The 12,693-nt window shown below is 45.4% G+C and overlaps 1 protein-coding gene across 2 annotated transcripts in view; it reads right to left on the reverse strand.

Annotated features, from left to right (window-relative positions):
* Positions 1-626: 626 nt before the first annotated feature.
* vaspb (vasodilator stimulated phosphoprotein b) overlaps positions 627-12,693 on the reverse strand; it is a 28,873-nt gene continuing 16,806 nt past the window's right edge. Inside the window, exons 2-14 of one of the 2 annotated variants that reach the window (XM_024445356.2) lie at positions 10,520-10,691; positions 8,195-8,375; positions 7,951-8,017; positions 4,440-4,510; positions 4,099-4,343; positions 3,725-3,864; positions 3,522-3,570; positions 3,380-3,407; positions 3,225-3,270; positions 2,980-3,036; positions 2,390-2,459; positions 2,224-2,281; positions 627-2,051 (exon numbers count right to left, since the gene is read on the reverse strand). In XM_024445356.2, the coding sequence (XP_024301124.1) occupies positions 2,014-2,051; positions 2,224-2,281; positions 2,390-2,459; positions 2,980-3,036; positions 3,225-3,270; positions 3,380-3,407; positions 3,522-3,570; positions 3,725-3,864; positions 4,099-4,343; positions 4,440-4,510; positions 7,951-8,017; positions 8,195-8,375; positions 10,520-10,691 (1,222 nt within the window). In that variant the 3' untranslated portion in view covers positions 627-2,013. The remainder of the gene's footprint in view (positions 2,052-2,223; positions 2,282-2,389; positions 2,460-2,979; positions 3,037-3,224; positions 3,271-3,379; positions 3,408-3,521; positions 3,571-3,724; positions 3,865-4,098; positions 4,344-4,439; positions 4,511-7,950; positions 8,018-8,194; positions 8,376-10,519; positions 10,692-12,693) is intronic. The other variant, XM_024445358.2, reaches the window with a different exon arrangement.

A 12,693-nucleotide genomic window follows, 5' to 3' on the forward strand; every position in this document is an offset into this window, starting at 1 on the left:
TCATTCGCTCTTTTACATCAGTTCCGGATAAATCACGCTTCAGACAGGCAGCTGATTTTGAACGGCCCCTCTGCGTTGATGTTTCAATATCGTGTCTGTCACAGGGTCTCAGCTCTAGGATGACTGATTTGTCATTAAATAAATTCGAAACATAGAACAGCACCTGTCATGCATGCTACTGTCCATAATGTCCTGTAGTACTGTCCCATGCAGATCCTTTCTGAATTATTGTATAATTTTGTGGATAGCCTACAATTTGATCCCAGTAAATGCAAAGTGGGATCCTACCCTAACCATAGATGTAACCCTGACCCCAACGTTTTAGTTGGGTTTCCCAAGCATCCCACTTTAATAGCAAAAACAGTTTGATCCAGCACTCTAGAATGAACATCAACCAGAAAAACGTTCTTAAACCCCCAAGCCCTATCCTGTTGAGTCATATTGAAATACAGTTTCAAAATTAATACATACTTTCTTAATTATTCAAAATGTTCATAAATGCATTTGAGCAATTTTTTTACTAAATAATCCCATTCAATGCCTTGACAGCCAGAATATCCTAAAAAATATTTAAGGCTTAAAAAGAGCAATGGAAAAACCAAAAAAAAGGAGACTCAAGAAGCTGATGCATTACAAGAAGCGGCTGTATTTGACTATAAAAGGCATCTCTAATCCAGTGTCTCTACGCTGTTTTATTTATATTTCAGTGTAAAAAGCCTATACTCTATTAGAAAAACAAAACAAAAACAGTAACCCAATTACATCTCTTAAAAAGAAAGCAATCCAAAAATGTCCCATTCACCTCAATTAAAATAGAAACATAATTTCAATTTTGCTAGCCTCCCCCCAATTCTTTTTTAAATATATATTCTCCAAGGCAGTTGGTCATGGCCAATTAATTGACTTGGTCATGGCCGAATTCTTATGTTTCAATGTTGTTAGAAAACATTTTTCAAACAAAATAAACAGTACAGTTTAGGACCACTGCACTGGCAAATTATTAGTGCCTCATTTTGAGCAGAAGGGAAAGATGAGTGTTTTGTCGATTCTGAGTGGCACACAAAATGCACACTTTCTCCAGGCCAAGTGCAATGCAGAAAGAACTAGGATTCCCTCCATAGCACAGAACCACAGTACTCTCCTCTCTCATGGCACTCCAGGAGGTCGTCCATCACATTCCCTTTGCATGTCTCCTCTGACTTCTCCTCAAAGTCTGTAGAACTGAAGTTTGTGTAGGGTCTCTTTTTTGGCCATTGACAGAGCAGTACACTTGGGAGAAGTAGCGCTGGCTTCAAGGCAGTAGTGCAGTACAAGCTCTTGTGCACCAGGCCTGAAGGGAGCAGTGTGTGCTGTGGATGAAAGCCCTCCACCATGGGGTCCCTGTACAATCTATTAGTTTCCTCCCGTCACCACACATTCTCAAGATAGGCCTATGTCGTCTTGGCCCATATAAAATGTTTTTATTTGAAAGCCGTGTTTGAGGTCGAAGCTGTGCCAAGTTAAAGAGGATTCTTACAAAAGCCAACCAACCACTCTCCCATTACAGTAACAAGAATTAATGATATGATCTTCCCTGAATACTGAAGACCCCAGTAAAAACACTGGTCTGTCTGACAAAGAGAGTGAATAGGAGCAGGATTTCTATGGGGCAGATACATGGGGGGAGAGAAACAATTGTACATGACAAGGAGTAAGAGTAACAGCAGCCGTGATTATGTGCTCTACAGTGGTTCTCATGAAATTAAGGAAGAGTTGGGATACAAGAAGGGATGAGTGAGGAGAGGTTGTGTCATCACAGATGGGGTGGTAGTAGGTGATCTATTCCTGTATTTGTGTATCGGTTCCCTGGGTTAACGTGTACATGGCGTGTGCAAGTCTGTAGGTGTGTGTGAATGTGAGAATGTGTGAAGGGGAGAAAGAAAAATCCCTGGGCTACACTGGAGGGGGTGATATGGGAGGTCCACAAAGGGCCATAACCTCCATCCATCGCATCCCCCTGTTCCTCTAGTAGAACTATGTGGAACCCCTCTTCTGTAGCTCCTCAATAAAGGCTGTGGAACAGGAGAGAGACAAGAAACAATCAATACAACACCTGACAAAGAAAAGTACTGCCTTTGTTCTCCCCCCCCCCCCACTTAATTTGGACTTTTATTCAAATGTCATTTAAGCGGTTTCCGTGTGAAAAATAGTTGTGGCCCAAAACAAATATCTGCATAGTCTCACCTCCGATTATCTCCTCCTTGACTTTTTGTAACTCCTTCCGCATCTCGTCAAGAATCTCCTACAGGAAGCAACCAAAACATTCTATAATTTGCAGTCTTAGTATTGCATATGATTATATGTCTATACTAGTCTTGGCATTAGAGGTGCTTCAGAAAATAATATTTACCTGTTTAATCCTCTCCATATCTGTCTCTTCACCACCTCCAGCATCATTACTACCACCTGCATGCTTCACCCTGGATACAGTGTGAAGACGGGGTGGAAAGAAAGCGAGTGGGTAGGGGAGGCAGAGAGAAAGGGAGAGACTGATTAAGATCGAACATAGTCCCATCACTGACAACCCACGCTGTTAATCCAACCCATCACCATAGCACCCCCAAAGAGGCTTCAGGAAGCACCACACATACACCAGACAACCCAAGGCTAGCTTTCAAAGTTTCAATGACATTTGACTGTTGACCACAGAACCAAATGTCCAGAAATGCCAGACAAAAACACACAAAATTCCATTCTATACTACATCAAGGGATATCAATTCACATATCAGAATGGAATGATCCAGATGAGAAAGGCTGTCACAGTAGTCATAGCTTTCTGAGGTCCACTAGGTGGTGCTGTCAACAGTACAATAGCCCAGCACCACGATCTGAAGCTGTGCCCCTGTTGACCTGACAGAGAGAAGGGAGATGGGACGGTATGCTAGAGAGAACAGGAAAGCATTAGTCCTGTTGTCTTGTCAGGGGAGGGACTTTGTACCTGGGACCCTGGGGCAAGGGAGAGGTGGAGTCCATGCTCTTGGAGATGGAGTTATTCCTGTTTGTGAGAGACACACACTCTGCTCTTACAATGTGAAGCAACCAATTCATCAACACACACACCCCTCTTTGAATTCTGAGACTGACATACGTCCACACAGGCTGCTCTTACTACAGACAGAGACAGAGAGACAGAGAGAGAGAGAGACAGAGACAGAGAGAGAGCATAGGAAGCTGAAAACTTACCTGGGCATAGTGGCTGATTTCTCCCATGGTCTTCTTCCAAGAGTGTCTAAAAAGGAGAGAGGGATATTTTACATCAAAATTGTATAAAAGTCTAATATTAAGCACATTTGTCTTCCTATGTACAAACAAAACAGACTGACACACGCAGTTCTCACCACTTTGGCCTTGAGACTCTGAGTCATCCTGTAGGGAGAAAGGAAACAGAGACCAGACAAACGTGAGTGTTTTTTGACTACATGGAAATTGCTCAATTATGTACTTATGACATAGTTGGCCAATAAATTAACAAATACTTACATTATCTGTCTTAGCAGGTGGCTTTGCCCCACCGTCTGCCATTTTTTTCCTGAACAAGATAGACAAAAGGAGAGTAATAGTGTGGTACAACACTTAAAGATTCACTAAGCCGGATCAGATCCATAGAGGTGCATACACAGCGCTCTTGACTGGGGTGTATGAATCTGTTCATTTATAGCAGTGCTCTCTTCAGTACCACCTACCTCCGTGCCAGGATGGATGCCATCTCACCCATCAGGCCTCCTCCACCACCACCACCGATGGACCCACTGGTGCGGCTTTGATCAGGCTTGGCAGCCGGTGCTGCAGCAGAAGAAGCAGCAGCAACACTACCACTATCGTCCTACAGAGAGCAGTAGAAGACACAGGAGCAGTTAGAGTATCGATACAATACCACCTTTAGCTCTAGCTAGCACTGCAAAACAGAGAGGCTCGGCATTCAAAATGATTTGCATTGAAGTCCAAATCAGAAATAATTGGTGGTTGCATAAAATGTGGAGATCGATACAACAGATACAAAACAACTGTTACGCTAATTCTTATCCTGAGGCCACTATTTCTCCTTTCTGTCTCTCACCTTGGCCACTCTGCGGAGCTTGGCCGCAGCTAAGGCTGTCGCCAGGCCCCCTGCACCTCCCCCTAGGCCCCCATCTCCTCCTGGGGAGGGCAGCGGTGGGGCGGGCGGGGGTCCTGATCCTGCGGCCGGGGGTCCTGGGGGAGGTGGTCCAGGGGGAGGAGGGGGCCCAGACGGAGGAGGTCCTGGGGGTGGAGGGGGCCCCGGAGGTGCTGGGGGGGCCAACGGTGGGACTGGAGGAGTGGGCACTAAAAATAAAAAAGGTAAGAGACTGTCACAGTGTTGAAAAAGGCGAACTGTATTGCTGTCAGTGTGGCTGTTTGACACAAGATGGTGCCTCTGACCTGCTGCAGCTTGTTGTCTCTCTCTCTCCAGTCTCTCCCACTCCTGCCGCTCTCTTTCTTGTTGCTCCAGCCTACAGGGACAAAACTCATGGGGATTAACACAGAGACAAACAAACATACACTAATACACCCAAACAGATTTAGAAAGGCACAAATAATATAACAATGTTGTATATGGTGAAGGGATGAATGGGAAGGCACCACATCCTCCATGAAAAGAAGGTATCTAGCCAGAGGTGGCATAGCAGAGAAATTACATTTTGTTTTTCATCTTTCGACAATGATAACATGGCAAGTGAACTGTACCAGCAATCCTTTCATTAAAGCAACAACCATGTTCAAACAATCACAGTGGGCACTGTCTAATTGTGACAGATGGCTCTGGAGCAGTGTTAGACTGAAGAGCATATTCGTGAATAAATTGTGCTGACTATGCGGCCATGCTGGGTCTGTGAAGGGGCATTTCACAGCTTCTGATTAGCCTAGCACTGAAATTAAAGTCCACATCTGGCCAGAAGCCCTAATCCGGGTCGCTCCAGGTCCCCTACCCCAACACATCTGTCACCCACAGGAGCTGCTGTCGCCACACACACTTTAAAGCACTGTTGGTTGACTGAGGGCTGGTGTAGACTTTGCCATGATAATTACTTACGAGCGCATCCCAATGATGCAGTTTAAAATAAAACACACAAGAATGGAGATATATATATATATAGGGAGTAACAGTACCAGATCAATGTGCAGAGGTACAAGGTATTTGAGGTAGATACACTACATGACCAAAAGTATATGGACACCTACTTGTCGAACATCTCATTATAACAGCCTCCAATCTTCTGGGAAGGCTTTCCACTAGATGTTAGAACATTGCTGCGGGGACTTGCTTCCATTCAGCCACAAGAGCATTAGTGAGGTTGGGCGGTTAGGCCTGGCTCGCAGTCGCCCTTCCAATTCATGCCAAAGGTGTTCGATGGGGTTGTCTTGACAAACAATTTCGTGTTAGGGATCTCGCTTCGTGCATGGGGAATTATGCTGAAACAGGAAAGAACCTTCCCCAAACTGTTGGAAGCATGGAATTGTCTAGAATGTCATTGTATGCTGTAGCATTAATATTCCCTTCACTGGAACTAAGGGACCCCGTCTGAACCATGAAAAAACAGCCCCAGACCATTATTCATCCTCCACCAAACTTTACAGTTGGCACTATGCATTGGGGCAGGTAACGTTCTCCTGGCATCCGCCAAACCCAGATTAGTCTGTCCTCATTCTTCACCCCAGAGAACTGCCTCGAAGCTTGTTGGTCCGAGACCGATGCTCCGGTACCGTTTGCTGGACAGTAGCAGAATGAGCAGTCTATGGCTAGGGTGGCTGGAGTGTTTTTTTGGGCCTTCCTCTAACACCTCCTGATATAGAGGTTCTGGATGGCAGGGAGCTCGACCCCAGTGATGTATTGGGCTGTCCGCACCCCCCTTTTGTAGTGCTTTGCGGTCAAGGACGGTGCAATTGCCATACCAAGCGGAGATGCAACCAGTCAAGATGCACTCTATGGTGCAGCTGTAGAACTTTTTGAGGATCCAAAGGCCCATGCCAAATCTGTTCAGCCTCCTGAGGGGGAAGAGGCGCTGCTGTGCCCGCTTCACAACTGTGCGGGTGGACAATGTTAGGTCCTTAGTGGATGTTGGCGCAAAGGAACTTGAAGCTCTCGACCCCTTCCACAACAGCCCTGTTGATGTGGATGGCGGGACGTGCTCTCCCTGCAGTCACAATCAGCTCCTTTGTCTTGCTGACATTGAGGGAATAGGTTGTCCTGGCACCACACTGCTAGGTCTCTGGCCACCTCTCTGTAAGCAGACTCATCGCCGTTGGTGATCAGGGTTACCGCTGTCGTATATTCAGCAAACTTGATGGTGGAGGACAAAAAGTCGTGGGTTGAAAGGGATTACAGAAGGGGACTAAGCACACACCCCTGAGAGGCCCCTGTGTTGAGGGTCAGTGTGGCGGAGGTGTTGTTGCCTACCCTCACCACCTAGGGCTGGCCAGTCAGGAAGTCCAGGATCCAGTTGCAAAGGGAGGGGTTCAGTCTCAGGGTCTCTAGCTTGGTGATTAGCTTGGAGGGGACTATCATGTTGAAGGCTGCGCTGTAGTATATATATATATATACTAAATGTATTTAACCAGGCAAGTCAGTTAAGAACAATTTTGTATTTACAATGGGTTAACTGCCTTGCTCAGGGGCAGAACGACAGATTTTGACCTTGTCAGCTCAGGAATTTGATCTAGCAACCTTTCGGTTATAGGTCCAACGCTCTAACCACTAGGCTACCTGCCACCCCTATGAACAGTATTCACATAGTTATTTCCCCTCTTGTCCAGATGGGAGAGGGCAGTGTGAAGTGCAATTGAGATCGTCAATGCTATCGAATGAATCCCAGAACACATCCCAGTCTGTACTAGCAAAACAGTCTTGTATCCTCGTGTCTGCTTCATCCGACTACTTCCGTATTGAGTGAATCACTGGTACTTCCTGTTTGAGTTTGTTTGTAAACAGGAAGCAGGAGAATGGAGTCATGCTAAGATTTTCCCGAAGGGAGGACGGGGGAGAAAAGAATTGCTAGAGATTTCCTTCACACTTGAAGCAGTACAGTTGTTATTTATGAAAAAAAAACACTCCATTTCCTTTCGACTTCCCCGATCCTGCCGCTGCATGGAGAATCCACCGAGTACTACGTGCATAGTGTTTCAGTAAGACATAATATTACAGCTTTCAAGTCTTTTTCTTATTCTCAAGTGACTGCACATTTGCTAATAGAATCGACTCCACCTCGTCTCACATCTAGGCCTGCAGATTCTTGGTAGCCCATGGAACAAAGGTAATAGGGTTCGGTATGAACAGTGGAACAGCTGAGTTGGAGTTGAAGTCAAAATCGAGGTTTGTAACTGTCAATCTGGTTTCCAGAAGTGCATATGTGATAATACTATGAACTTTCTGTACAAGAAAAGTAAAGAAATACAATAAAAGTCACTATATATACAAACGACTTGGAACTCGTAAGATGTCGCCCTTCTCTGTCGGCGCCATCGTGACAATCATATCTGTGACCATTACTACCACCATTTGACAGACAACCTTGCCAGCCTATCCCAGAGTCTCCACAGTGTGTCATATTGCCCATTAGACTAAATGAGATTAGGGGTAAAGCTGAACGTATCCTTGGTGAGTGTGGGGTCCACAGGAAGAGGTAGGAAAGGATGGATTTCGATGTCAAAGAGGAGTTGACCTTCTTTAGCTTTTCAACCTCTGACCTCAAGAGACTGGCTGAGGGCTAAGCGGCGTAAGGCTAATGCTGACAAATCCTCTGAGTCAGTGTGGTTATGTCAAACCGTGTCAGTGGGACTGGTCATATGAAACTGTCTTGTCTTGATACCTGTACTGACCCTTAATTACAACTCAATGTGGAAGTAAAGGTGAGTGTACTGTACTGTACTCCCCCGGATATCCCACACTTGGTACCTCCGCTGCTGTTCCAGCTCCTCTGGGGAAGGTCCATTTGACACTGGGCGGGGGAGGGTAGCGTAACCTGGAGATAAAGCGATTTTCATAGTATAACTTTAAAAAAGCTGTGAGATGCAAGTCATGCTCATGTTTCCACACATGCATCTCTCAATTATTTCTCAGACTGTGCTGTGCCTCTAGGTATTGTAAAGCATGTTGTCATGTATGCTGAGGCTACATGTAAAATCCATTCTAATAGTACCTGCGTCTGCCAGAGAGTTGAGCACCTCCAGTGCATGGGCCATTCCGCTGGCGAAGAGGGCGGCATCCTCCTTACTGCCGAAGTTGAGCCCCCACACCTGCCGCGCGTCTCGCCACTGGTGGAAGTTGGGCGTGGCCTCATTGTACTTCAGGCCCTTCACAATCGGACAGTTAATCACCACCTTAGAGAGAAAGGGGTCGGAGTCAAGACACGAGTCAAGACACTCCCAACATTGGCATATCATGGATAAGGGAAAGGGGGACACCTAGTCAGTTGTACAACTGAATGCATTCAACTCAAATGTATCTTCTGCATTTAACCCAACCCCTCTGAATCAGAGGTGCGGGGGGCTGTCTTAAATCGACATCCACGTCATATCCCACTTCTTTATCAAGAAACAAGGTGATGCTCTGTGTAGTTCAAATGGACAAACTGCAGATGTTAGAGAAGTGAACGGTCCTTACTCAGGTTGTATGGAAGGAACTACATGTGTAATGGCAATATTAGACCTTAATACAAACACTCTGTGATAAAAATCCATACCGGTATGTGGATCCATACCAGTAATCATGATATATCGCACAACCCTAAGTGTTAGTGTTTAGGGTGCATCTCAGTCTAATGTGGCATGGTATCCTCTCTTCCATCTTCCTAATTGAAAGCTTTTTCCACATTGCACTCAGCCTGTGCTTTCAGATCAAGGACAGGAAGCCAGTTATGACAAGAGAAATGCACTCTAGGTCTATATCAGTCCAGCAGGTGGCACCAGCCTGGTGATTCAATACAGGCCATGGTGCTCTGGGTTTGAATGTGCTGATGCATCATTTCTCTATTTGTTTTAAAACCCCTGAATTCCACAGAGCGGAGGAGCGAGCAAGCACCTAAACTCCCCGCGCCAAAAGAGTCAGGGAGAGATAGAAGCAGAAGCAGACACAGAGGGAGGGGACAGATATACTCAGAGAGAGGGGGAAGGCTTCCTTAATTGTCACAGGAAATGGTTGAGCTGGCCAAATACCTCTCAGGAATCATAATCCACTTTAAGATACGTCTATGGGAAACACTTAGGCGACTGGATGTTTAAAGAAAGAATTGTACGGAGAGAGAGCAGGAGAGGCGGAAGCGAGAGGGGGATGGGATGGTCAGATACTATATCTATACAGAACGAAAATATAAATGCAGCATGCAACAATTTCAACTATTTTACTGAGTTACAGTTCATAAGGAAATCAGTCAATTTAAATAAATTCATTAGACCATGATCTATGCATTTCACATGACCGGGCAGGGGTGGGCCTTGGAGGGCATGCTGCCAATAGGAATTAGTTTTTCCCCCACAAAAGGGCTTTATTACAGACAGAAATACTCAGTTTCATCAGCTGTCCGGGTGACTGGTCTCAGACGATCCCACAAGTGAAGAAGCCGGACGTGGAGGTCATAGGCTGTTGTGGTTACACGTGATCTGTGGTTATGAGGCTGGTTGGATGTACTGCCAAATTCTCTAAAACAACGGGGTGGCTTATGGTAGAGAAATGAACATTATCTTATCTTGCAACAGCTCTGATGGACATTCCTGCAGTCAGCATGCCAATTGCACACTCCCTCAAAACTTGAAACAACTGTGGCATTGTGTTGCGTGACAAAACTGCACATTTTAGAATGGCCTTTTATTGTCCCGAGCACAAGGTCCACCTGTGTAATGATCATGCTGTTTAATCAGCTTCTTGATTTACCACTCCACAGGTGGATGGATTATCTTGGCAAAGGAGACATGCTCACTAGCAGTGATGTAAAAATATTTGTGCACAGAATTAGAGAGAAAAAAGCTTTTTTGTGAATGTGGAAAATGTCTGGCATCTTTTATTTCAGCTCATGAAACATGGGACCAAGACTTTATATGTTGTGTTTATACATTTGTTCAGTATATATAGTGCTGTTTGTCTTGTTCCATTGTTAAAGCTGTGACAGTACAGGAGATGTAAGTATTGATCTCACCCAGGACTGTACTAGCCTGTTGGCCCTGATGGGGGAACTACAGGAGACAGAACACAGCTCCTTGAACCAGCACATAGAACCTGGGGTAGGGTGTTTGTGCTTGCGTCACAGAGGTGGTTAGTGGGCGTTAGCCTGCCTGCGCATGGCCATAGGTGGATAAAGGGCTGATTCACAGTTCTCCAGCTGGCCGGGCTTGTTGGTACTAGAGGTTTGAAGCTGTTGATGATGTACAACATCACACAAGACCAAACACACAATCAGTGAAACAAGCATGCACACAGACTAAAACCCATTGTCATAGATACTGTACATATACACACACACGCACTCTACCTGTTGATCTGTCTGCATCTTGCGTCCCACCACTCTGAAGGCGTTAGTGGAGGGGTTGTGGTAGATCTGGACCCTGCTGAAGGTCTGAGACCCTGTTCCTGCCGGGAGCCACATCTTATTCCCATCATCATAGATCATCACCGTGGCCCGAGCCTGGCAGATACTGGACTCACTAAAGGAGAGACAGTGGAATGATTTATTATGCAAAAAAAGCTTAGAGTTGAATAGATAGAGAGCTAGAGAGAGAAAGGGGGGCCAGGAGTAAGGGAAGAAGGGATGGTGTTGGGAGAAGGGCTAATAATGGAGAAGGAGGGAACCAGGGGAAAGTATAGTGGAGGACAGCAGGGTAGGAAGAGAGGGGGCGGAGAAGAGAGGGAGAAAGAATCATAAAAATGAGCTAGGTCACATGCTGCCATAAACAAGACATGCTTGAGAGTTGAGCCAGTCCATACAGGCAATCGTCCAGTTGCTCTGTTCAAACTCACCCAGCCACTGTCACACTATGGCTGTCAATGGACCCCCGAGCACTGATGCAAGCCACCTCAATACACTCTTAATGAAGGGAGGGAGCAACAGGTAATACAACATAATGAATGGTGTCTCTTCAGCACAATCAACAGGCTATTTATACGCCTGTGAGTGTATAGTCTAAGTTTAGGTCCTCCCTTGACATGTATATTGTGAGAATATGCAGATGCATTTACCAGATGTTAGTGCATGTATGAAAGAGAGAGACATTGTGAGGGAAGCGATGGAGGAAGAGTAGGAGAGACAGACGAGAGAGACACGGGGCAGCAGGTAGCCTAGTGGTTAGAGTGTTAGACTAGTAGCCGAAAGGTCGCAAGATTGAATCCCCGAGCTGAAAAGGTAAAACAAAATAATCTGCCCCTGAACAAGGCAGTTAACCCTAGGCTGTCATTGTAAATAAGAATTTGTTCTTAACTGACTTGCCTAGTTAAATAAATATAAAAAGAGAGAGCAGGAATGCAGTAGGATCGTTCCACCAAGTCAGCGCCTTTTGAGAAGTGTAAAAGGCGCTGGTCAAAAAAAATGTTACTACCTTTTTATCATGATGAAATCTAAAGTAAGTGCCAAATAAAGTAACAGGGTTGACAATTTCATCTTAAATCAGCCCTGAATCTTCTTGTGACGGGGGAATGGAAACTTGTGTGCAACAGGGAGTGGCAATCGAATGCAAACTTCACAAAAATGTATAAATTGCTAAAATATTTTTAGCCTGTCTATCTATGGGTAATAGGGTTGACGTGTTACACTCGACCCACTTATTTTCCCACCACAAAACACCAGAAAAATGGCCAAAAAGAGTCGAACCAGCTGAAGTAAATAATAATCTTTGTCAAAACAACAAAATAACTAGGGCTTTACAATGCTGAAAATGTTGGGGTTAAGTGGGTTAAAATCTTCATAGATGTCAAAGAGGGTTTTTGGCACTTTAACAAGTCTTTATTCATATCTATTGAATTCTCCATGTGGTCTATATTAAAATGCATTTAAAAAAAGATATATAACAGGCTTTTAAAATTCAATATTGGTTCACAATTTCTACTTAAAATATCAACAGTGGGGCCTCCTGGGTGGCGCAGTAGTCTAGCTGTGCCACCAGAGACTCTGGGTTCGCGCCCAGGCTCCTTCACAGCCGGCCGCGACCGGGAGGTCCGTGGGGCGAGGCACAATTGGCCTAGCGTCGTCCGGTTTGGCCGGTAGGGATATCCGTGGCTCATCGCGCACTAGCAACTCCTGTGGCGTGCCGGGCGCAACGCACGCTAACCAGGTCGCCAGGTGCACAGTGTTTCCTCCGACACATTGTTGCGGCTGGCTTCCGGGTTGGATGCGCGCTGTGTTAAGAAGCAGTGCGGCTTGGTTGGGTTTCGGAGGACGCATGGCTTTCGACCTTAGTCTCTCCTGAGCCCATACGGGAGTTGTAGCGATGAGACAAGATAGTAACTACTAACAATTGGGGAGAAAAGGGGCTATTTTTTTTTTTAAATCAACAGGGATGCAAAGGCACTCTTTTTGCGTAACAAAAAAATTAAATGGCTAATTTAAGGAGTCGAACCAGCTTAGACCACTGCCGCCACTTAGAAATGTCCTTGTTTTTGAAAGAGAAGCACATTTTTTGTCTATTAAAATAACCTCAAATTGATCAGAAATAC

This window comes from Oncorhynchus tshawytscha, linkage group LG14 (assembly GCF_018296145.1).
Source record: "Oncorhynchus tshawytscha isolate Ot180627B linkage group LG14, Otsh_v2.0, whole genome shotgun sequence".
NCBI lineage: Eukaryota > Metazoa > Chordata > Actinopteri > Salmoniformes > Salmonidae > Oncorhynchus > Oncorhynchus tshawytscha.